Genomic DNA, 18,477 nt, shown 5'->3' on the forward strand with positions numbered 1-18,477 from the left:
TACTTATAATAGTTGATGACGATATCTGCAAAAAATCACATCAATCCATTGCCCATAGAAGGGCATATTGTCAACAAACAAAACACTTTCGTTAAATTAACAAATGTAACTTTTATCCCCTAAAGTCAAAAAACACCTAAGAGGATTTAAAAATCAAAATCCACGCGGAGAAATTTTCGGGAAAAGCTAGTCTTTTATTATGTTTCCTTGGTATAGGTACATGCATCTTCATTTTTAGAGACAATCTAAATTTTTCTGTTTTCATATTCCTCTGGGCAAATGGTGAGGATATGAAGTTTTATTATGTAAAAGGGGAGATGCGTCGCGAATGACAGGACTATGTGAGAAATTGCTTTTGCCATGTTTTCACAGTTAGGGTTGCTATACACATAGCAGGATGGGATATATAAAATAATATATACACAGTCTTTTTCAATAAGGCACACTACTTTATTGCGTGATAGGATTGCGCTTGACGACAATCATGCTCAATAAAGCAATGCTGCCGTCTAGATTGGAGCGCACTTGCCTAGAAAATGCCTATTCACTCTTGTTTTGAAGGTATTTAGGTTAGACGTGGCAGAAAACACGGACGCCATAAGGGCTTCCACATCTTAGCAGTTTATTTGAGTCCGGGATTATCCATTCACCCCTTCCTCGGCTGTGCTGTTTGTTACACTGCTGGATAACCAACTCAGCGAAATATATCGCGCGTGTCAAATTCCATTATGAATCTATCATCCTGGATAACTACTGCCCTCGCATGGCTAATATCGGCACGAATGAACGTATCTATCTTACATTTTCACTAGACTAATTATGTTATGCGAATGCTAGTAGTCTCATGAGCCGAATTTCGCACCAATATTATGTCTGTACTCCAAGAACTTGGCATAAAACAAAGATTTTTGGCGTAAGTGCTGAGTCACATATTAAAATTCTTTGGATACGTCTACCAGCGGCAGAGAGAATGGCGAATGTTCGAGAAGCGCATAACATCTGCCCTCAAAGACGTTGCTTTGTGATGACTACGACCGCTCTGCCAAGAGTGTTACGACGAATAAGAAGAAGAATTAGGTACATAAGCCAATTAATTTTATTATTAAACCAACCATTAAATGAATTATTAGACCACAACTAGTTTCGAGACAGCCAATCTAATATAATTGATGTAGTTAGTAATTTCTATAATAAGTACCACTTTAAGAAATTTCAAGCTTCAGCATATCCGCCCTAGTATAATTTCATACCCAAACGTAGTATTGTATAGCATGAGTACTAACAAGCCGAATTTCCTTTTTATTCAACATTCATCTACATACTCGTATTATAACCAATTCTACCGCCCAGATGAGCCGAACCAACCATGTGTATAGCAAGTAGCAACCGTCATAATAATATTATAGAGGGTCGTGTCACCCAGTTTATTTGTTAACCTCCGACCCAAAAAGAGGGGTGTTATAAGTTTGACGTGTGCATCTGTGTATCTTTGTATCTGTCTGTGGCATCGTAGCTCCTAAACAAATGAACCGATTTTTTTGTTTCTTTTTGTTTAAAAGGTGGCTTGATCGAGAGTGTTTTTTGCAATATAATCCGAGAAAATCAGTTCAGCCGTTTGAAAGTTATCAGCTCTTTTCTAGTTACTGTAACCTTCATTTATCAGGGGTGTTATAAATTTTTATTTTGCACTTGTTGGATGTAACATCCGTCAGGTCAATTTTTTCGTATAACATGTAGCCTATATCACCCGGAACATAATAACAAATCGATTGACACCTCATTCATCAAAATCGGCTCAGTAGTTTAGGCGTTACGCTAGAGCACCCAAAAATAAAAACTTACATAGACTGCTAAAACATAACCCTTTCTTTTGGCTTTGTCGTAGTTGGGTAAAAAGGGCGACTGACGGGAGTAGGTACGTGCGAAATTGCTTTCCAATGTCGTCATAATGTTTTCTTTCGAGGCGAGTGGAATGATAGCGAGAGTCAATTTTGCGAGCTGCAATATCCGAAGCATAGTGTTGGTTTTTCCTTGTTTTTTGGTCTAGAATCTAGACTATTAGAGAAAGAGCCCGTGAAGACCAGACCTTCGTTTTTTATAAAAGCTGAAAGTTTCTCTTAGTAGTGTCTCCAACACAGGCAAGAACGCTCAGTGACTATGAAATTCGGGTCGTGGTGAATTTGGAAGATAATAGGTAACAAAGACGTATATAATCTTTCTAATCTAATCTATCTGTGATAGTTTTTGGTGTCTGGCAGGGGGTTGCCACGTTACTAAATGCTTGGCAATGCATGACGTGATTTTCGATTGATCTGTCTGTCTGTCATCACACTAATATTATAAAGGAGAAAGTTTGTATGTGTGTGTGTGTGTGTGTGTATGTTTGTTACTCCTTCACGCAAAAACTACTGGACGGATTGGGCTGAAATTTAGAATGGAGATAGTAACATAGGTTACTTTTTATCCCGGAAAATCAAAGAGTTCCCACGGGAATTTTAAAAAACCAAATCCACGCGAACGAAGTCGCGGGTATCAGCTAGTAATTACATATGGTCAATAGAACTTTATGTATATTTTACAGGAAAAATAAAGCCAACGCTTTAAGTTTAGTTTTTTGATTATCTAGCTCTCGGCTCTAGCGTCCATCCTCCGTACGATATAGGTACGTAGCAGATACTTGAAGGAACGGGATCATTCGTACCTTTTTCTATGTGTTCGCACGAACGAATTTCATACGAAAACGCTTTTTTTAATCCATTACAATTGAACCCTTGACTGCGATCTCACTTGATGGTAAGTGACGATTACTATTAGAAACTACTTATTTATTTCAATTGTAACAGAATATATTGTGGAAGAGCGGGGCCGCCCACCACAAGTACCAGTTTAATACTAGTCACTTACTGGAACGGTCCCAATTTCTATGTTACTTGTTTTTTACCAAAATAAATATTTTTGTATTTTGTATTTTTGTATTTGACGATGCAGTCTAAGATGGAAGCGGGCTAACCTGGAAGGGGTATGGCAGTTTTTACTAAGCATGCAAAGTGAGCTTGGCCTAAAAATTAGGTATCTAAATTTAAATCTAAAATCCCGCCTAGACGGTTAGCTCTAACGAAGAACACTAATTTTAGCTACTGTACTGTACTCGCCGCACACCCGCCTTTTCTCTCCGGTGTCCTTCAAATGGCACCACGAAACTTTTTAATAGGTATTTAAGCTTGTCGCGTTAAATTTTAAATAGGTACTGTACTTTTTTGTGCTTTTGCAGAGCTTCGCAATTCGCACTTCGCGTTTTTTAATCTCGACGAAATATCTCAACTTAGGTGGACATTTTTGTTTGTACTTACATTAAAAGTGATTAATTATCTCTGCATCGGATAAATCATTGCTGATGCATATGATACAGAAGTATTATTTTTATACTACCTTTAACAAAATTTAATGCCAATAACCATTTGCCCAATTTTATAGTTTTGGTGATTTAGTATTTTTCGAATCCGCAATGTACACCTTGCAAAACTCGGGCCAATGCACTACCTACGACTCGGCACTGACCCCGAGTGGCTTATCTACTCAACGTTATTTGACCTCTAGCGTCAGTCAGATGTTTTATTTTCAACATTATATTGTGAACTTTCAAAAAGTACAGATTTTTTAATCATTTCATTCGCGCTGTATTTTGTGGTATCTTATGAGCTGTTATCACTAATAGGTACTATCACCTGTCATCCTTCAAAATAAAAAAAATCCTTTTGGCTTTGCCGTAATCGGGTACAAAATTGTTCCCGTCGATGCCATCTTAAATTATTTTGAACTGCATTTAAAACCCCGCATTCAATACTTCAGTATCTACCCTTTAGTAATATGCAAAGTATGACAGCAGTGAGATAATTTAATCTCATCCGTATTCAAATAGTGTCAGTCTGAAATAAAGTTCAAATTGTATGCAAGGCCCCTTCGCCATTGTCGCAGGGAAGTGTCTTTAGAAGTGTCATCAGACAGCCCGCGTGATCGGAATATTATGCTTAAAAAAATCGGCCAAGTGTGAGTCAGACTCGCGCACCGAGGGTGCCGTACTCGGGTACTTTTTCCGACATTTTGCACAGTAATCAAAAACTATTGTGCATAAAAAAATTTAATATGACACCCCACTTGGTATAGTTATCTTACTTTGAAAATTGAAACACATTTTAACATTTTTTCTTGTGATGTAACGACAAATTCACGGTTTTCGGAATTTTACCTTTACTTATGGTATAAGAGCTACCTACCTGCCAAATTTCAGGATTCTGGGTCAACGGGAAGTACCCCATAGGTTTTCTTAACAGACACGACGGACGGATAGACGGACAGACAGACAGACAGACAACAAAGAGATCCTATAAGGGTTCCGTTTTTCCTTTTGAGGTACGGAACCCAAAAAATCAGTTCATGAATTACATAATACGTACCTAGTACCAGATATTACGTGACAGGTCCTCTGCAGGTACTGTCATTAGATTCCGTATATTCGGGGCTTGGTATTCGGTGAGGTGAGCAATCCAGAGTCTAGACCAGAGGTCATAAACCATTCAAAATTTAATTGGTCCCGGTGGAGCCCCTGCAGCTTCATTTCTACCATATTCCCAAAACTCGACCAAAAATGTGAAGATTAGATCTAATCTAACTATAGAAATTTGCGTTCCAACCATTAATTAATAGTTTTCGAAAAAAAAGTGAGAATTGATTGTGCTGCGAGTGGATGTCAAAAAAGTAAAGTTGGCACATCAAAACAGTGATTCCATCCAAATTGTTTGGATCAGATCATTTATAGGTACATGCTGAATGGATTCATCATCATCATCATCAGCCTGTGGACGTCCACTGTTGGACATAGGCCTTCCCTATAGAGCGCCACCACACCCGGTCCTCAGCCTTCCTCATCCAGCCACTTCCCGCCAGCCGCTTTATATCGTTGGTCCATCGTGCTGAATGGATTATCTGATCCAAACAATTTCCACTTATTTCATTTAGGAAGTTTCACTTTATTCATTGATGAAGGTGAAATCAAGCCAACATTTAGATACAATGGACCCCCGATTACGAATTGTGAACCCCCAGTTTTTTGTCACGCCAACGTAGAGACACCCGTCAAGTCTCTCGTAGACACCCTGGTAGTCCACCTGTGCCACTTTGGGAACTAATGGTATAGAGTCTAGACCAATTTCTGTTTAAATTATGTATTAAGCATTTCTACTAATAATTATGTTAGTAAGTTTGTTTCTTCTGTATACATATAATTACACATGTCTGTAGCCAGCAAAAATCAATTTTGCGATTGATGCTCGAAAAAAAAGACAATTTCGCATATAAAAAAATAGTTATGGATACAAATGATATTAATAGTATTTGTCATTATTAGAGGATATGGCCCATTTATATTTCCCAGTAATGTAGTTATGTAATTATGCTATAATGGTGCATGTACGTTGCTAATTTTGATTGATAAATATCGATAATATCAAAATAACACGCACTTAGCGGCTATTAAATGAATAACTTTTTAATCTGGATTTAACTGAGTAATCACAACGCGGCGCCAGAATGGAAAATGGATGTAAATTATTGAAATTGTATTTGTTGTAAAGATTAACTTCCCCAATTACAGAAATTAGGTACTTATGAATTAAAAAATGTAATAATCCTCGACATGTGAAAATAAGCCGTGGTAGTTAAAACGTCCGTCTCCTACTCAGAGAGTCGGAGGTTCGATCCGGGCAACCTCTAATTACTTCCTTAAGGCGAAGGAAAACTTCGCACTTGGCTGGTTTTTAGGGTTCCGTAGCCAAATGGCAAAAAACGGAATCCTTATAGATTCGTCATGTCTGTCTGTCTGTCTGTCCGTCCGTATGTCACAGCCACTTTTTTCCGAAACTATAAGGACCATACTGTTGAAACTTGGTAAGTAGATGTATTCTCTGAACCGAATTAAGATTTTCACACAAAATTAGAAACAAGTGTAAATTAAAAATTTATAACACCCCCGACAAGTGAAGGTTACAGTAACTAGAAAAGACCGAAAAGACCTGTTAACTTTCAAACGGCTGAACTGATTTTCTTGGACTATTCCGCGCCTACGATCTAAAGTATCTGAGTTTTCCAAAACATCATTTTCAAATAAATAATTATGTATTTAGACAACGTCCATCTTGACAGCTTGACATTTGTCAATTGACATAATATTATGAACCTAACGGTTATCTAACCTTCTTTTCACAAGAAAACTAGAAAAGAGCTGATAACTCTTAAACGGCTGAACCAATTTTTTTGGATTATAGCTAAGAACACTCTCGATCAAGCCACCTTTCAAACAAAAAAAACTAAATTAAAATCGGTTCATTCGTTTAGGCGCTACGATGCCACAGACAGATACACAGATACACAGACACACAGATACACAGATACACACGTCAAACTTATAACACCCCTCTTTTTGGGTCGGGGGTTAAAAAGACAATTTATGGGGGTTCCCCATACTTAGAACTGAAACTCAATATTTATTTTTCATCAAACCTATACGTTTGGGGTATCTATGGATAGGTCTTCAAAAATGATATTGTGGTTAAAGATATTGAGGTTTCTAATATTTTCTAAACTGAATAGTTTACGCGAGAGATGTATAAAAGCGAAAGTTATATAAGTTATATAAAAGCGAGTACGGAACCCTCGGTGCGCGAGTCTGACTCGCACTTGACCGGTTTTTATTTATTAGATTGATACTCACTGAGTCGGGAAAGCTTGAAGGCATCAGCTGTGTTGATGACGTCAACATACGCCTGTAACTCCAGTCGGCGGCTGCTGATGTTCTGGTTGTGGACCGCCATAGCGTACTTGAACACGTTCTGGACTTCTTCCGTGTTCTGGTCGAAGATTGCTCCTGGGAACAAGAAGGCCAAATTAAACTATGTATTTTAATTTTTAAGTCTTCTGCCAGAGCTGTGATAGTCTAGTGGTTAAGACGTCAGCCTTCTACAGGGTGTTACTAGAATGCTAGTAAAAACGAAGACAGGTGATAGTACTGATGATGACTGATAAGATAACATAAAAAACTACGAGATTTTTTTAAAAAAATACTGTATTTTTTAAAAGTTTGCCATATATTGCAAATAAAAAATCTGACTGACGCTAGAGGTCAACGAACGTTCCGTAAACAGGTCACTCGAAGTCAATGCCACGTCGCAGGTGGGGTATTGACCCGAGTTTTGCACGCTATATAATGCGGGTTTGAAAAATACTAAATCACTAAAACTACAAGATAAGCGGCAGTGGTTATTGCCATTGGATTTTTTTAAGGTAGCATAATAATAACGCTGAGTTTTTAGTAGCATTCTGGTTACAATCAGTATTTAGGAGGTCGGGGTTTCAAACTCTAACTTTTTGGAGCTATATTATGTGTGTTTTACGTAATTAAATATCACTAAATCTCGCTTTAACGGCGAAGGAAGTCATCGTAATGAAACTTATCAGAAAGTTCTGCATGATGTTCTCAAAGGTGTGTAAATTCCGCCAATCCATACTGGACATTTTATAGCTTTATTTTTAAGGGAACTCGCTAATACCCTAAAATTTGCAAAGATTTGAATGTAATTTTTGAATGTAAGTTAATATTCAAATGAGAACCAAACTAGAGAGTGAGCTTCTAATAAAACAAAACTCGTCTATTATATACTGTATATTTATATTAGGCAGGCTATATCTACTAACGTTATACTGACATCCTTTCGCAATAACTCGCTTTCAACTTAGACTGCATTGTTACCAAAAAATAATAAAATATTTGGCTAGATTTTCATCAGATCAACAGTTGCTTTCATGCCAAAACCACAACCAATTTATTTTAGCAGTAACAATTCTCGGCGCCGTAAGCAATTGGGTATTTGTTAATAGCCGCTCGTTTACATAGCATTTAGTTGAATGCCCCGATTCCTTTGTTAACCTTTACTACTAAGTACGTTTGCTAAAGCCAACGAATACCTTTCATTACTCTCTAACAAAGTTTAGAAAAATTAAAAATTCTTGACTCTCCTCGGCCGTGTCAAAAAGTAATCAGCTATCAAGCTCAGCCATTAGTAGTACCAAATGTAAGACATTTTCTACGGCGTTGCACAAGAGATTTTCTTTGGTAGGACTGATCCTTAGACCTTTAGTTTGTATGCTGTCTCTTTTGGCTGAACTTTTAGAAGTGTTACACCAAAAAGAAATATTTTTAACCGACTTCCAAAAAAGGAGGAGGTTCTCAATTCGTCGGGATCTTTTTTTTTTTTTTTTTTTATGTATGTTCCCCGATTACTCAAAGACCCCTGGACCGATTTGGAAATTTTTTTTTTTTTGTTTGAAAGGGTATACTGTGCAGGTGGTCCCATATAAATTTGGTGAAGATCTGATGAATATCTTCGGAGATGGAGAATAGAACTCCTCAATGGATAAGAGCAAATTGCTCGCGATCACTGTAATAGCTTAGTAAACAGTAGGGTTTTAACTGGGCATAGCATATTATAGTACAGTGGGGCCACTGAAAATTGTGAAATAAAAAATTTTCAAAAGAAAAATAAAACCGACTTCAAAAACCAAAAACACTAAAAAGTAGAAAATAATTTTTGTTTAGCTACACATGTAATGTACCTAGGTATGAAGTCGGGCGAGCTTCACTCTTGGATTTCTAATTTTGTTTTAATATGCTCGCTCGACTTCATACCTAGGTACATTACATGTGTAGCTAAACAAAAATTATTTTCTACTTTTTAGTGTTTTTGGTTTTTGAAGTCGGTTTTATTTTTCTTTTGAAATTTTTTTTGTTTTTTTTTGTAGGTACATTTAATAAATTTCTGATAGGATCAGAAATTTATTAAATGTACCTACCTAAATTGAATTTGAGTAATTAACTAATTCACAGAAAACTTACATCGAACGAGTCACAGGGAGTCACTAGATGCAAGCAGCGTAAGACTGTGGCGTGTGAACCTATGTCCATTGATACTGACTGACTGACTGATAGTGATTAGTAGTGATTAAAAAGTATAGTATTAAAATGAATTCAGCGTCCCTGATTTATTCGAAAATGATATCAAACTTGGCCTATTAGCTTACTAACGTGGGTAAGTACTGGGTATAAAGATAGTTCCAATATTTATTTATATTATAATGTTAGGAGTTGATATATTTCTTATATATCTATGGCACAAGTATATGTAGCAGCGCTTACTAAATACGAAAAAACCGGAAGTAGGGTAAGAGAAATTTAGTAAATTGACCTATTTAAGAGATTTGGTACAAAAAACTAAAAATACAAGGGAACCAGAACGTTGCCAATAAAACAATGACTCCAGTAAGAAAACCATTTTGTTCGTTCAAAGATCATTAGCGTTTTTCCTTCACTAAACGCTTCGTTACGGTAGGCGAAACAATTACTGAAATCGGTTAAAGCCTGATACACACAGAATTCAACCGACCTCCCTGGCGTAGTGGTAAGCGCTGTGGTCTCTGGAGGTCCCGTGTTCGATTCCCAACAAGGGTTGGGAAATTTTATAATTTATGAATTTATGGTCTAGTCTGGTGGAAGGCTTCGGCCGTGGCTAGTTACCACCCTACCAGCAAAGCCGTGCCACCAAGCGATTTAGCGTTCCGGAACGATGCCGTGTAGAAACCAAAGGAGTATGTGTTTAAATAAAACTGCCATACCCCTTCAGGTTAACCCGCTTCTAGAGTACATCATCACTTACCACGAGGTGATATTGCAGTCAAGGGCTGTAAGTTGTATCTGAGTAAAAAAAACCGGCCAAGTGCGAATCAGACTCACGCACTGAGGGTTCCGTACTCGGATATTTTTTCCAACAATTTGCATGATAAACCAAAATTTGTTTTAGAATGTACATGTACAGGTAAAGCCCTTTCATATGATACCCCACTTGGTATAGTTATCTTATTTTTAAAATTGAAACATAATTTGATTTTTTTTTAAACGATGTAACCACAAATTCGCGGTTTTCAGATTTATGTCTGTGGTTTTCCAGATTTCTGTTAAAATATTCGGTTTCAAAGTTATGCGGTCTTAAAAATTTTCATACAAATCTCTGAGCCCCTGTAATTTTAAAACTACATATTTTTAGAAAAATCTAAAACACCACAGACACAGATATTAGTTTCTAGAATATGTCTGCAAAATTTCATGGACTGTGGTTGCTTAATATTCAAATAAAATTGGAACTACGATTGTATGAAACGAGTGACGGAGAGAGCCCTGTTAAATAAAAAACATGGAACATAATCAGTAAGCACCCTAAGCTACAGTTGAAACAAAAAAAAATATTGTGACCGTCCCTTGGGTTTCAGTTTCATATTTTATTTTTTATTACTTGCGTTTTTACTGGTTACATATTTTGGCTGAAGCTGTGACAGACGGACAGACAGACAGCGGAGATAGGCTACAATCTTGTTTGACACTCTTTGGGCAAAGAACTCTAAAAAACGTATTTACTATAACAAACGCTACCTGTTTTTTGTTTCAAAATAATATAAACTTATTTATTCATCGAAAATCAAAATACAAAATACATAATTATTAATAATCCGAGTACAAACGGAACAATAAGCCTCTTATGTTTTATATAAGTAGTGAATTTACGTTGTATTATATTTTGAGAGCAGTTTTTCATGGAATGGTATTCTCTAAATACCATTCCATGAAAAACTGCTGTCGAAAACCTTGTTGTTAAAGCTGACACAGCGACGAATCATGGCATATTTTGTATTTTGGCTAGTGAAATTAATCAATGAAGCTATCATAACTGGCAGGTTATGATGGAGACTTTCTGTAGCATAGGCCGATTACTGGAAAGCGCAAAATGATACCTCTTTCCAAATCTATAACCTCGAAAAAATGGCATTTTAATGGCAATAAAAAAAGTGGCATAAAAATGGTATATAATGGCATATATACTATATCAGCAACGATGGCATGCAGGCTGAAGGATAGAAATCATGGCTCATTACTGTGTGTTGAAACTATACAGTGTTGAGTTTGCGCCGGTGCATTGTTTGTAGGTCTAAGTTGATATAATAAATCAAACGACTAACCAACGTACGTACATCACTCGAAAATAATAGCACACTACTACAAAAAAATCTCCGAGCTTCAGTTTGAAGATGGCAACGCACAATGATGAACTAACAATCGAGGTACCCCAGCAGTACAGTATAAGAACATAGACTGTGGATATCTCTATAAGAACCCTATCCACAATCGTCAATAAGTCTGTTTGAAATAAATGCCCAAAAAAATACCCGGCTGAGATTGTTGTGGGCTTCTTTTAAGACCTAGGGTGCATTTGAAACCCTCGTAGCTTTACTTTTATGATTACGTAATTGATTTATCATTACCCAACGAATTCGATAATTAATAATCTAAAAGTGTACCATACTAATTGTATCCATTATGAATAAGTAAATACTTTGAGTTTCGACGGTGAACTCATCGACGATCACAAGGTATTACAGAATATTACGCCCCAATTTTATTTTTCCAACGTAATTATCTCATACATTCAAGTAGTGCTTTAATAGGACTTCAAGGGAGTGGAAAATTGTAATAAATTAAGAAGCAACATTATTACGTTGGAGATAAAGTCACCATATAGCGTTTACACCGCGTCGGGTGCTGGCGGGAGGCCAGTGAACACGTGAATACTTTATGTAATTACATTTCGCGTCGCATTAGGGGAGCCCGCGACTTTGTCCGCATATCGCATCGCTTTATCAGAACTGTTTCAACTCAGAAACACAAAATTTTCAGAAACTATACAAATTTTTTTTTTTTTTTGATACTCTATAGAGGCTATTAAACAGATTTTAAAAGAATTATAGTGTTTCGCATAAGGTGACTGACTGACTGATCAAACTATACTAGACACGCAGATAGCTATTATGACGTAGACAACCGCTAAGAAAGGATTTTTCAAAATTCAACCCCTACGGGAGTATAATAGGGGTAAGTTTGTGTAATCTGCGTGGACGAAGTTGTGGGCATGTTATGTAAGTATTAATAAAGATAAAAGATTTATATAAAAGTTAACGTTCTTATTAAAAATAATCGTTTCTTTTTATAAATAAAATCAGCTTTAATTTACGTCTAATTTTCAGGGCTGCAAAATTTCAGTGGAATTTGTTATACAATTTTCAAGTTAGTGTAAGAGTGGTTCTTAATATAGAGGTGTAATATTTTTGTTTATGAGACCGTGAGCCCATTACGTCTGGTCGTTGGACAAGTGTGCCAGTCGTTTAACGCATGCGTTCCCCGCTCAATGTATACGCTAAATAGTTAAGCCTACGTTTGAACAGATCCCACAATCGCTATTTGGTAATCATCATCTTTGCAACTAGGCATTGTAAGGTTTACATCCTAAGGATGCTCCGGTGTCGGGGTGAAACTTGCGTCGAGTGATTTTGGGATTTGTGTGGTGCTGCGTGGTGGCGGTGCGTATGGCTTGCTTGGTTGCTGGCTTTTCCTGCATGTTTATCAGTGGGAGGGCGGGCGGCGCATATCGCATGCTGCATGTTGCACCATACGGATTTGTTTGGTTTAGCGGATTATAGCAAATTAAGTTTAATGGCATGTAAAATAAATAAAATGAAATAAAAACAATAAATAATATATTATTGATTCATATAATATGTACATGGAAAGAAGTAGATTCCTCTGGAAACTATCTACATATTGTTAAAACTTTTCACGCTTTTGTTTCGAGAAACTCAATATGGGAGTTTCTCGCAGACGACGTAGGTATTAACAGGGAAAGAAATGGGTTTGACGTAAATTATATTATTATTGACTTCATGCAGAGTACTATTTTCTTAGAAAGTGAATACTATTGGTACTGAATAATAATGTACCTACTACTCAACTGAATTTCGGCCACAGCGACCACTTTTAATAGAATCGTCTAGCTATTGCTATAGGGTAAAACCTAAAAAATAAGTGTCAAGCTTCTAACTTTCAAAATGACGTAATTTATATACAAACTTTCATCCCTTATATTAACCTCTTACAGCCCCTTTTCGGATTAAAAATAAGCCTAGGTCCTTTCTCAAGCTATATAGACTATCTCTGTACTAAACATTTAAATTGGTTCAGTAGTTTAGGCGTGATTGCATAACACACAGACAGACAGAGTTACTTTCGCATTTGTAATATTATAGAAGTAAGGATAGATATGGAAATATGGAATATGGATATCATATAATACAGGGTGTAACCAGAACGCTAGCAAAAACGATGACAGTTGATAGTACTGATGATTACTAAAAAGATACTATAGAAAACTTCGATTTTCAAAAAGTTCATTATAAATTGCAAACATAACATCTGACTGACGCTAGAGGTCAACGGATGTTCTGTAAATAGGCCACTCGAAGTCAATGCCGCCTCGTAAGTGGGGCATAGACCCGGGTTTTGTACGCTATACAATGCGGGTTTGAAAAATACTAAATCACTAACACTACAAGATAAGGCAAAGGTATGGATTTGAATTTGATAATGTATTTTCCAGGAGTGGGTCCGAGCACAATGCAGTCTGCCGTTTGTCAACCTAAACCCACCGGAGCGTTGATCCCGGCCCCACCTTCCAAATGGAATTTAAACTGAACCTCGACATTTGATCCTGCAGCTTTGCCCGCTCGACTATGACTGTCACTTCAATATATTTGAACGGAACACCTATTCTGAATCGGAATAGCCCGAGAGACTGTAAGATATTTTGAAGAGGTACTTGTAGTACAAAAGCATTCGTTACTTTGCGGAAGTCAATGATATACAAAGAACCAAAAGCTTAATTCGCTATAATCCACTGAAACAGATAAATTTATATCCAGGTACATGCAGCATGCGATACGAACCAGCCACCAGGCAAGCAATACGGAGCACCACCACGCAACACCACACAAATCCTCCAAAATACACTCGACGCACGTTTCGCCCTTAGAGCTTCACACTTAGATTTCTAGTTATTTTTATATTTATTATTGCTCGCTTACATTACATTACATTACACGACGTGTAAAAACAAAAATTATTTTTTACTTTTTTAGTGTTCGTGGCTATTGAAGTCGGTTTTATTTTTCTTTTGAAATTTTTTTTAACACGCACACATTTGAAATTATAAGTTTTTGTGACTTGGAAACCCTGCTAGATTTGGCTGACAGATCCAGTTTACTATACAAAAGTAAAGCTAACGAATCCCTTATCAACTTTTAAATAGCAATTGATTTATCACAATCTCTTGGACTAGGATTCGATTCCCAACAGGGTCAATTTGGTAAATTTTCAGTTACAGTTCACAACAGTTAACGCTAATTCACACGAGCGTTATAAAAGCGTTGCGGTAAAACCTTGCGTTGGCGGGTATTAACGTTGTACGCGTTAAGAAAGCGTTGTCGTGTGAACAGATACTTGGGAATGCATTTGTTCTATTTGAACGCTTTTTTAACATACGTTAAAAAAGCTCTCGTATGAATGAGGCCTAAAGAGGATAGTCACAGATGCGTTGCGTTGGTGGTGCGGCGCCTGAGCGGTGTCATTGCGTCGCTCTACATAGAAATCGCTGTACCATGCCACACGATGCGTCAACGTCGTGGGGCGCCGCACCGCACGTGTAACGGACTTGGGACCAGTGAGACGAGACAGGGAGAAATTGTGCGTTGCAACACCATACTTTTCACCGGAGCGGCAACGCAGTTGCCCTGTGGTACCCAATACTCAAATCCACAGCGGTGCGACGCCGCAACGCACCAAAAACGCATGGTGTGGCCTCAGTCTTAGGGAGCTTTTCACAAAACGTCCAGGCTTCGAAGTCACTGGTGGGCGTGGCACATTTGACGCTAGGTAGCTTATGAATCGCCTATTTTTCTTTGACTTTACGTCACCCATAGCATAAACACATTGTCATTCAGGATCAAACCGAGAGTTCCCTCACACTAGTTCATTCTGCCCAGTCTAATGGCCTATGCGAAGCTTCAACCACAGTATTGTATGTCTGTGTTTATTATATCTGAAACCGCAATCAGCATCTGGTCATTATATTTTCGTATGTTCGTAGCACGAAGTTTGTAAATTAATATGCAATTATGGTTTAGTAATTCAAACTCTACTTAAGAGCTGGGACACACCGAACGCGTATGCAGCACGTACACGTGCGCGTAGTGACGCGCGTGAATCCATAGACATGACAGCACGCGTTACGTCTACGCGAACGTTCACGTCACGCAAGCGGTATGCCATATCTCATACAGTTCCATACATTACAACGTCATGGTACGCGCTACGTCTACGCTTACGTGCTGCATACGCGTTTGGTGTGTCCCAGCCATAGTCTATATTACAAATTGCGGTTTAAAAATCTAGACAATGCAGTTTAATGATGTTTTATTTTGGGAGAAATAAACTAGATTTACTCAGTATTAGCCTAGAGTTAATAAGTAGTTGGGGGTGTTTCATCCCCCTGCTTCGGAGTACGTAAAGCCTTTGAACTTCCGACCCAAGGGGCTATGAGAGTGAGGGAAACACGGCACCTATACTTGGGCACTATAATATCTCTCGCGCAGGTGGCTAATAATGGCGATTGGCCAATGGATAATATTATTTTAATTTTGGGAGAAAGAAACGCTCATATTTGGAGCTCCAAAGTCGATCACCCTTCTAGTTACCGACTTGGGACAACTTTATTTAACTAGCACAATCGATTGGTGCGCTTTATAACAAGGCCACACCTCCTTTATTGTAGACTAACTTATTCCCGCGACGTCATTCTTTATTTAGCCCTAATTCGCATGAGCGTTAAAAAAGCTTTGCGTTAAAACCCGGCGTTGCGCTGAAATACAAAGTGCGCGTTAAAAAAGCGTTGACGTGTGAACAGATACTTGGCAGCATTTGTTCTATTTGAACGCTTTTTTAACGGATGTTAAAAAAGCTCTCGTGTGAATGAGGTCAGGTTTTCCAAACAACTTGTTGTTTCTCGAAATTTTCTCTGTGAGATACGTTATGGAAAAAACCAACCCCCAAGTTTTTAAACCATTTTTTGTACAACTTGTAAAATTTTAATTGAATAGAAATAATTTGAATTTGAATTTTGATCTGTCTGTCACGCAAAAAAACACGTCGATCTGTCATTTTGTTAGCGAGTAATTATGTGTCAAACCAACAAACAAACATATTTTCGCATTTTTAATATTGGTAGTGATTGCTTGTTCGAAGTATAGGATAGGCTAGGTACGTAATGTGATAAGTTTGACCTGGTAACATCGGAAACTTTATCCAAATATTGTTGAAAACTTTTTCCGTTGTTGTTCCGGGCAAACTCAATATGGAAAATCCTGAACGAAATATTGTCTCGACAACGAGATGTTTGGCTCGTAACGTGAATTGTGTAGTTGTCACATGACGCTTTTATGGCTGGAAGTTGCCTGATTCGGATGTAGAGAAGCTACTTTGCTTCTTTATTCAACTTTTTATGTGTAATATTGTAACTTGTATTATGCTGTTTTAATAAGTTGTGTTTACGGTCTCTTTAGTATTTTTAGGGTTCCATACCTCACAAGGATAAAAGGAACCCTTGTAGGATCACTTCATCTGTCTGTTTGTCCGTCTGTCTGATGCGTAAGTCAACAATAGAGAATCAAAACCTATAAGGTAATTTCCATTGATCTAGAATCATAAAAAGGTACAACACAGGTCTTATAGTACAAATAACGGAAAAAATCCGAAAAACGTTAATTAGTAGTTACTTACAAAAAAATGTGCATCGGATTTTTTCCTATACTAGTGCTATAAGACCTACCCACCTGCCAAATTCCATGACTCTAGATCAACAGGAAGTACCCTATAGGTTTTCTTGACTGACACGACAGACGGACAGGCAGACAAACAGACAGTAAACAAAGTGATCCTATTATTAAGGGTTCCTTTGTAGGGTTCCGTACCCAAAGGGTAAAAACTGCTGTCTGTCTGTCTGTCCGTCTGTCCGTTCGTCCGTCCGTCTGTCTGTCCGCGTGTCACAGGTCTCTAGCTCGTAGAAGAAATGAGTTAAAAAAGTTGAGATATTTGGTGTAAAACTTTGATCCAAAACCAAATATTGAACTGATGATTCAATTAAATTATTTTTCAGGGGGCCGCGATAAATGAAAATGGAGTCGAAAAAAGATTTTTTTCTTACCCCAGCATGTGGGGTATCATTGTTTAGGACTCATTAAGTAGAGTATGAGTATGTTTTATATGTTTTTTTTATCTTAAAAAATAAAGAAATGGGGCTCCGTCAAAGTTTACACTCTTAGCCCATTTTTGTGACGGGGACTATTTCAAAAACTGAACTAGTTAGGAATATGAAATTTTGGTATATTATGTACCATATACTTACTGTATTTAAACTTACTGTATTGAAAATAACGATATTTTATAAAATAGTTTGTAAACTGTAACCAAAACAAATGAACATTTTTGGGGTTTTCTTTCACGGTTTACTGCGATATTCTAGATCGAAAAAGAAATATTTTATACACTTAAATCACGTACGGAACCCCAAAAAAGTGAGGCCCGACTCGCACTTGGCTGGTTTTTTCTTTTGAGGTACGGAACGCTAAAAATTGTAGGTGAATAAATATAAACGCCAGTTTGTTTAGCATACAAGCCAAAACAATAGATAATAAAGCAATAGAGAAAAATACGCTTTTTTTAGTTTTTTTATAAATATTACGCTTTGAAATGCAACTAGGCGAGACAACGAGTGTACAATTGCTGAATAAAAAATATACCTAGTACTATTGTTCACCATCATTGGTCCTGCAAAAATATAATCTCTGAAAGATTTTTAGGGTTCCGTACCGCAAAAGGAAAAAAGGAACCCTTATAGGATCTATGTTGCCTATCTGTCTGGTGTCTGTCTGTCCGTCAGTCTGTCGTGTCTGTGAAGACAACATATACGGTCGTTTTTTCAGTTGACCTAGAATTATTAAATTTGGCAGGTAGATACTTAGGTCGTATAGCACAAGTAATTGCTGTGCCTGTGAGAACCGTCAAAGGGGCGCGTTCCCTTACTGTATGTTACTCGAGTCAAGTGGCCGTGAGTGACTGAGCATAGAGATATTATATCATTCATCTATGATCTTGAGTCATGGCCGGCCATAACTCAAGATAACTTTAGCTCCTGGTCAAATTACCTAAATAATTTCGAATTGCGAACGCGGTCAACCCGCGCCTAGATAAATTACCAGAACAAAACAACTGCAAATATCAATAACAACCAGCGCCAATATCTGGGCAGATTTATGGCGCACCATAAAGTCCATAAACTTGATTTCGTTCACACTTAGCAAAACAATACGAACGCGATGCGTCCGACAATGGGCATTATCCCCTCGGTTTATGTGCACCGATATTTACGACTTTTTACTGAC

At 37.5% G+C, this 18,477-nt stretch overlaps 1 protein-coding gene across 1 annotated transcript in view; it reads right to left on the reverse strand.

The window, feature by feature from the left end:
• Nucleotides 1-18,477, reverse strand: part of LOC123880215 (glutamate receptor 1-like) — a 136,175-nt gene that overhangs the window by 103,500 nt on the left and 14,198 nt on the right. Inside the window, exon 2 of the mRNA XM_045928209.1 lies at nucleotides 6,767-6,919. Coding sequence (XP_045784165.1) covers nucleotides 6,767-6,919 — 153 coding nt within the window. The remainder of the gene's footprint in view (nucleotides 1-6,766; nucleotides 6,920-18,477) is intronic.

This window comes from Maniola jurtina, chromosome Z (assembly GCF_905333055.1).
Source record: "Maniola jurtina chromosome Z, ilManJurt1.1, whole genome shotgun sequence".
NCBI lineage: Eukaryota > Metazoa > Arthropoda > Insecta > Lepidoptera > Nymphalidae > Maniola > Maniola jurtina.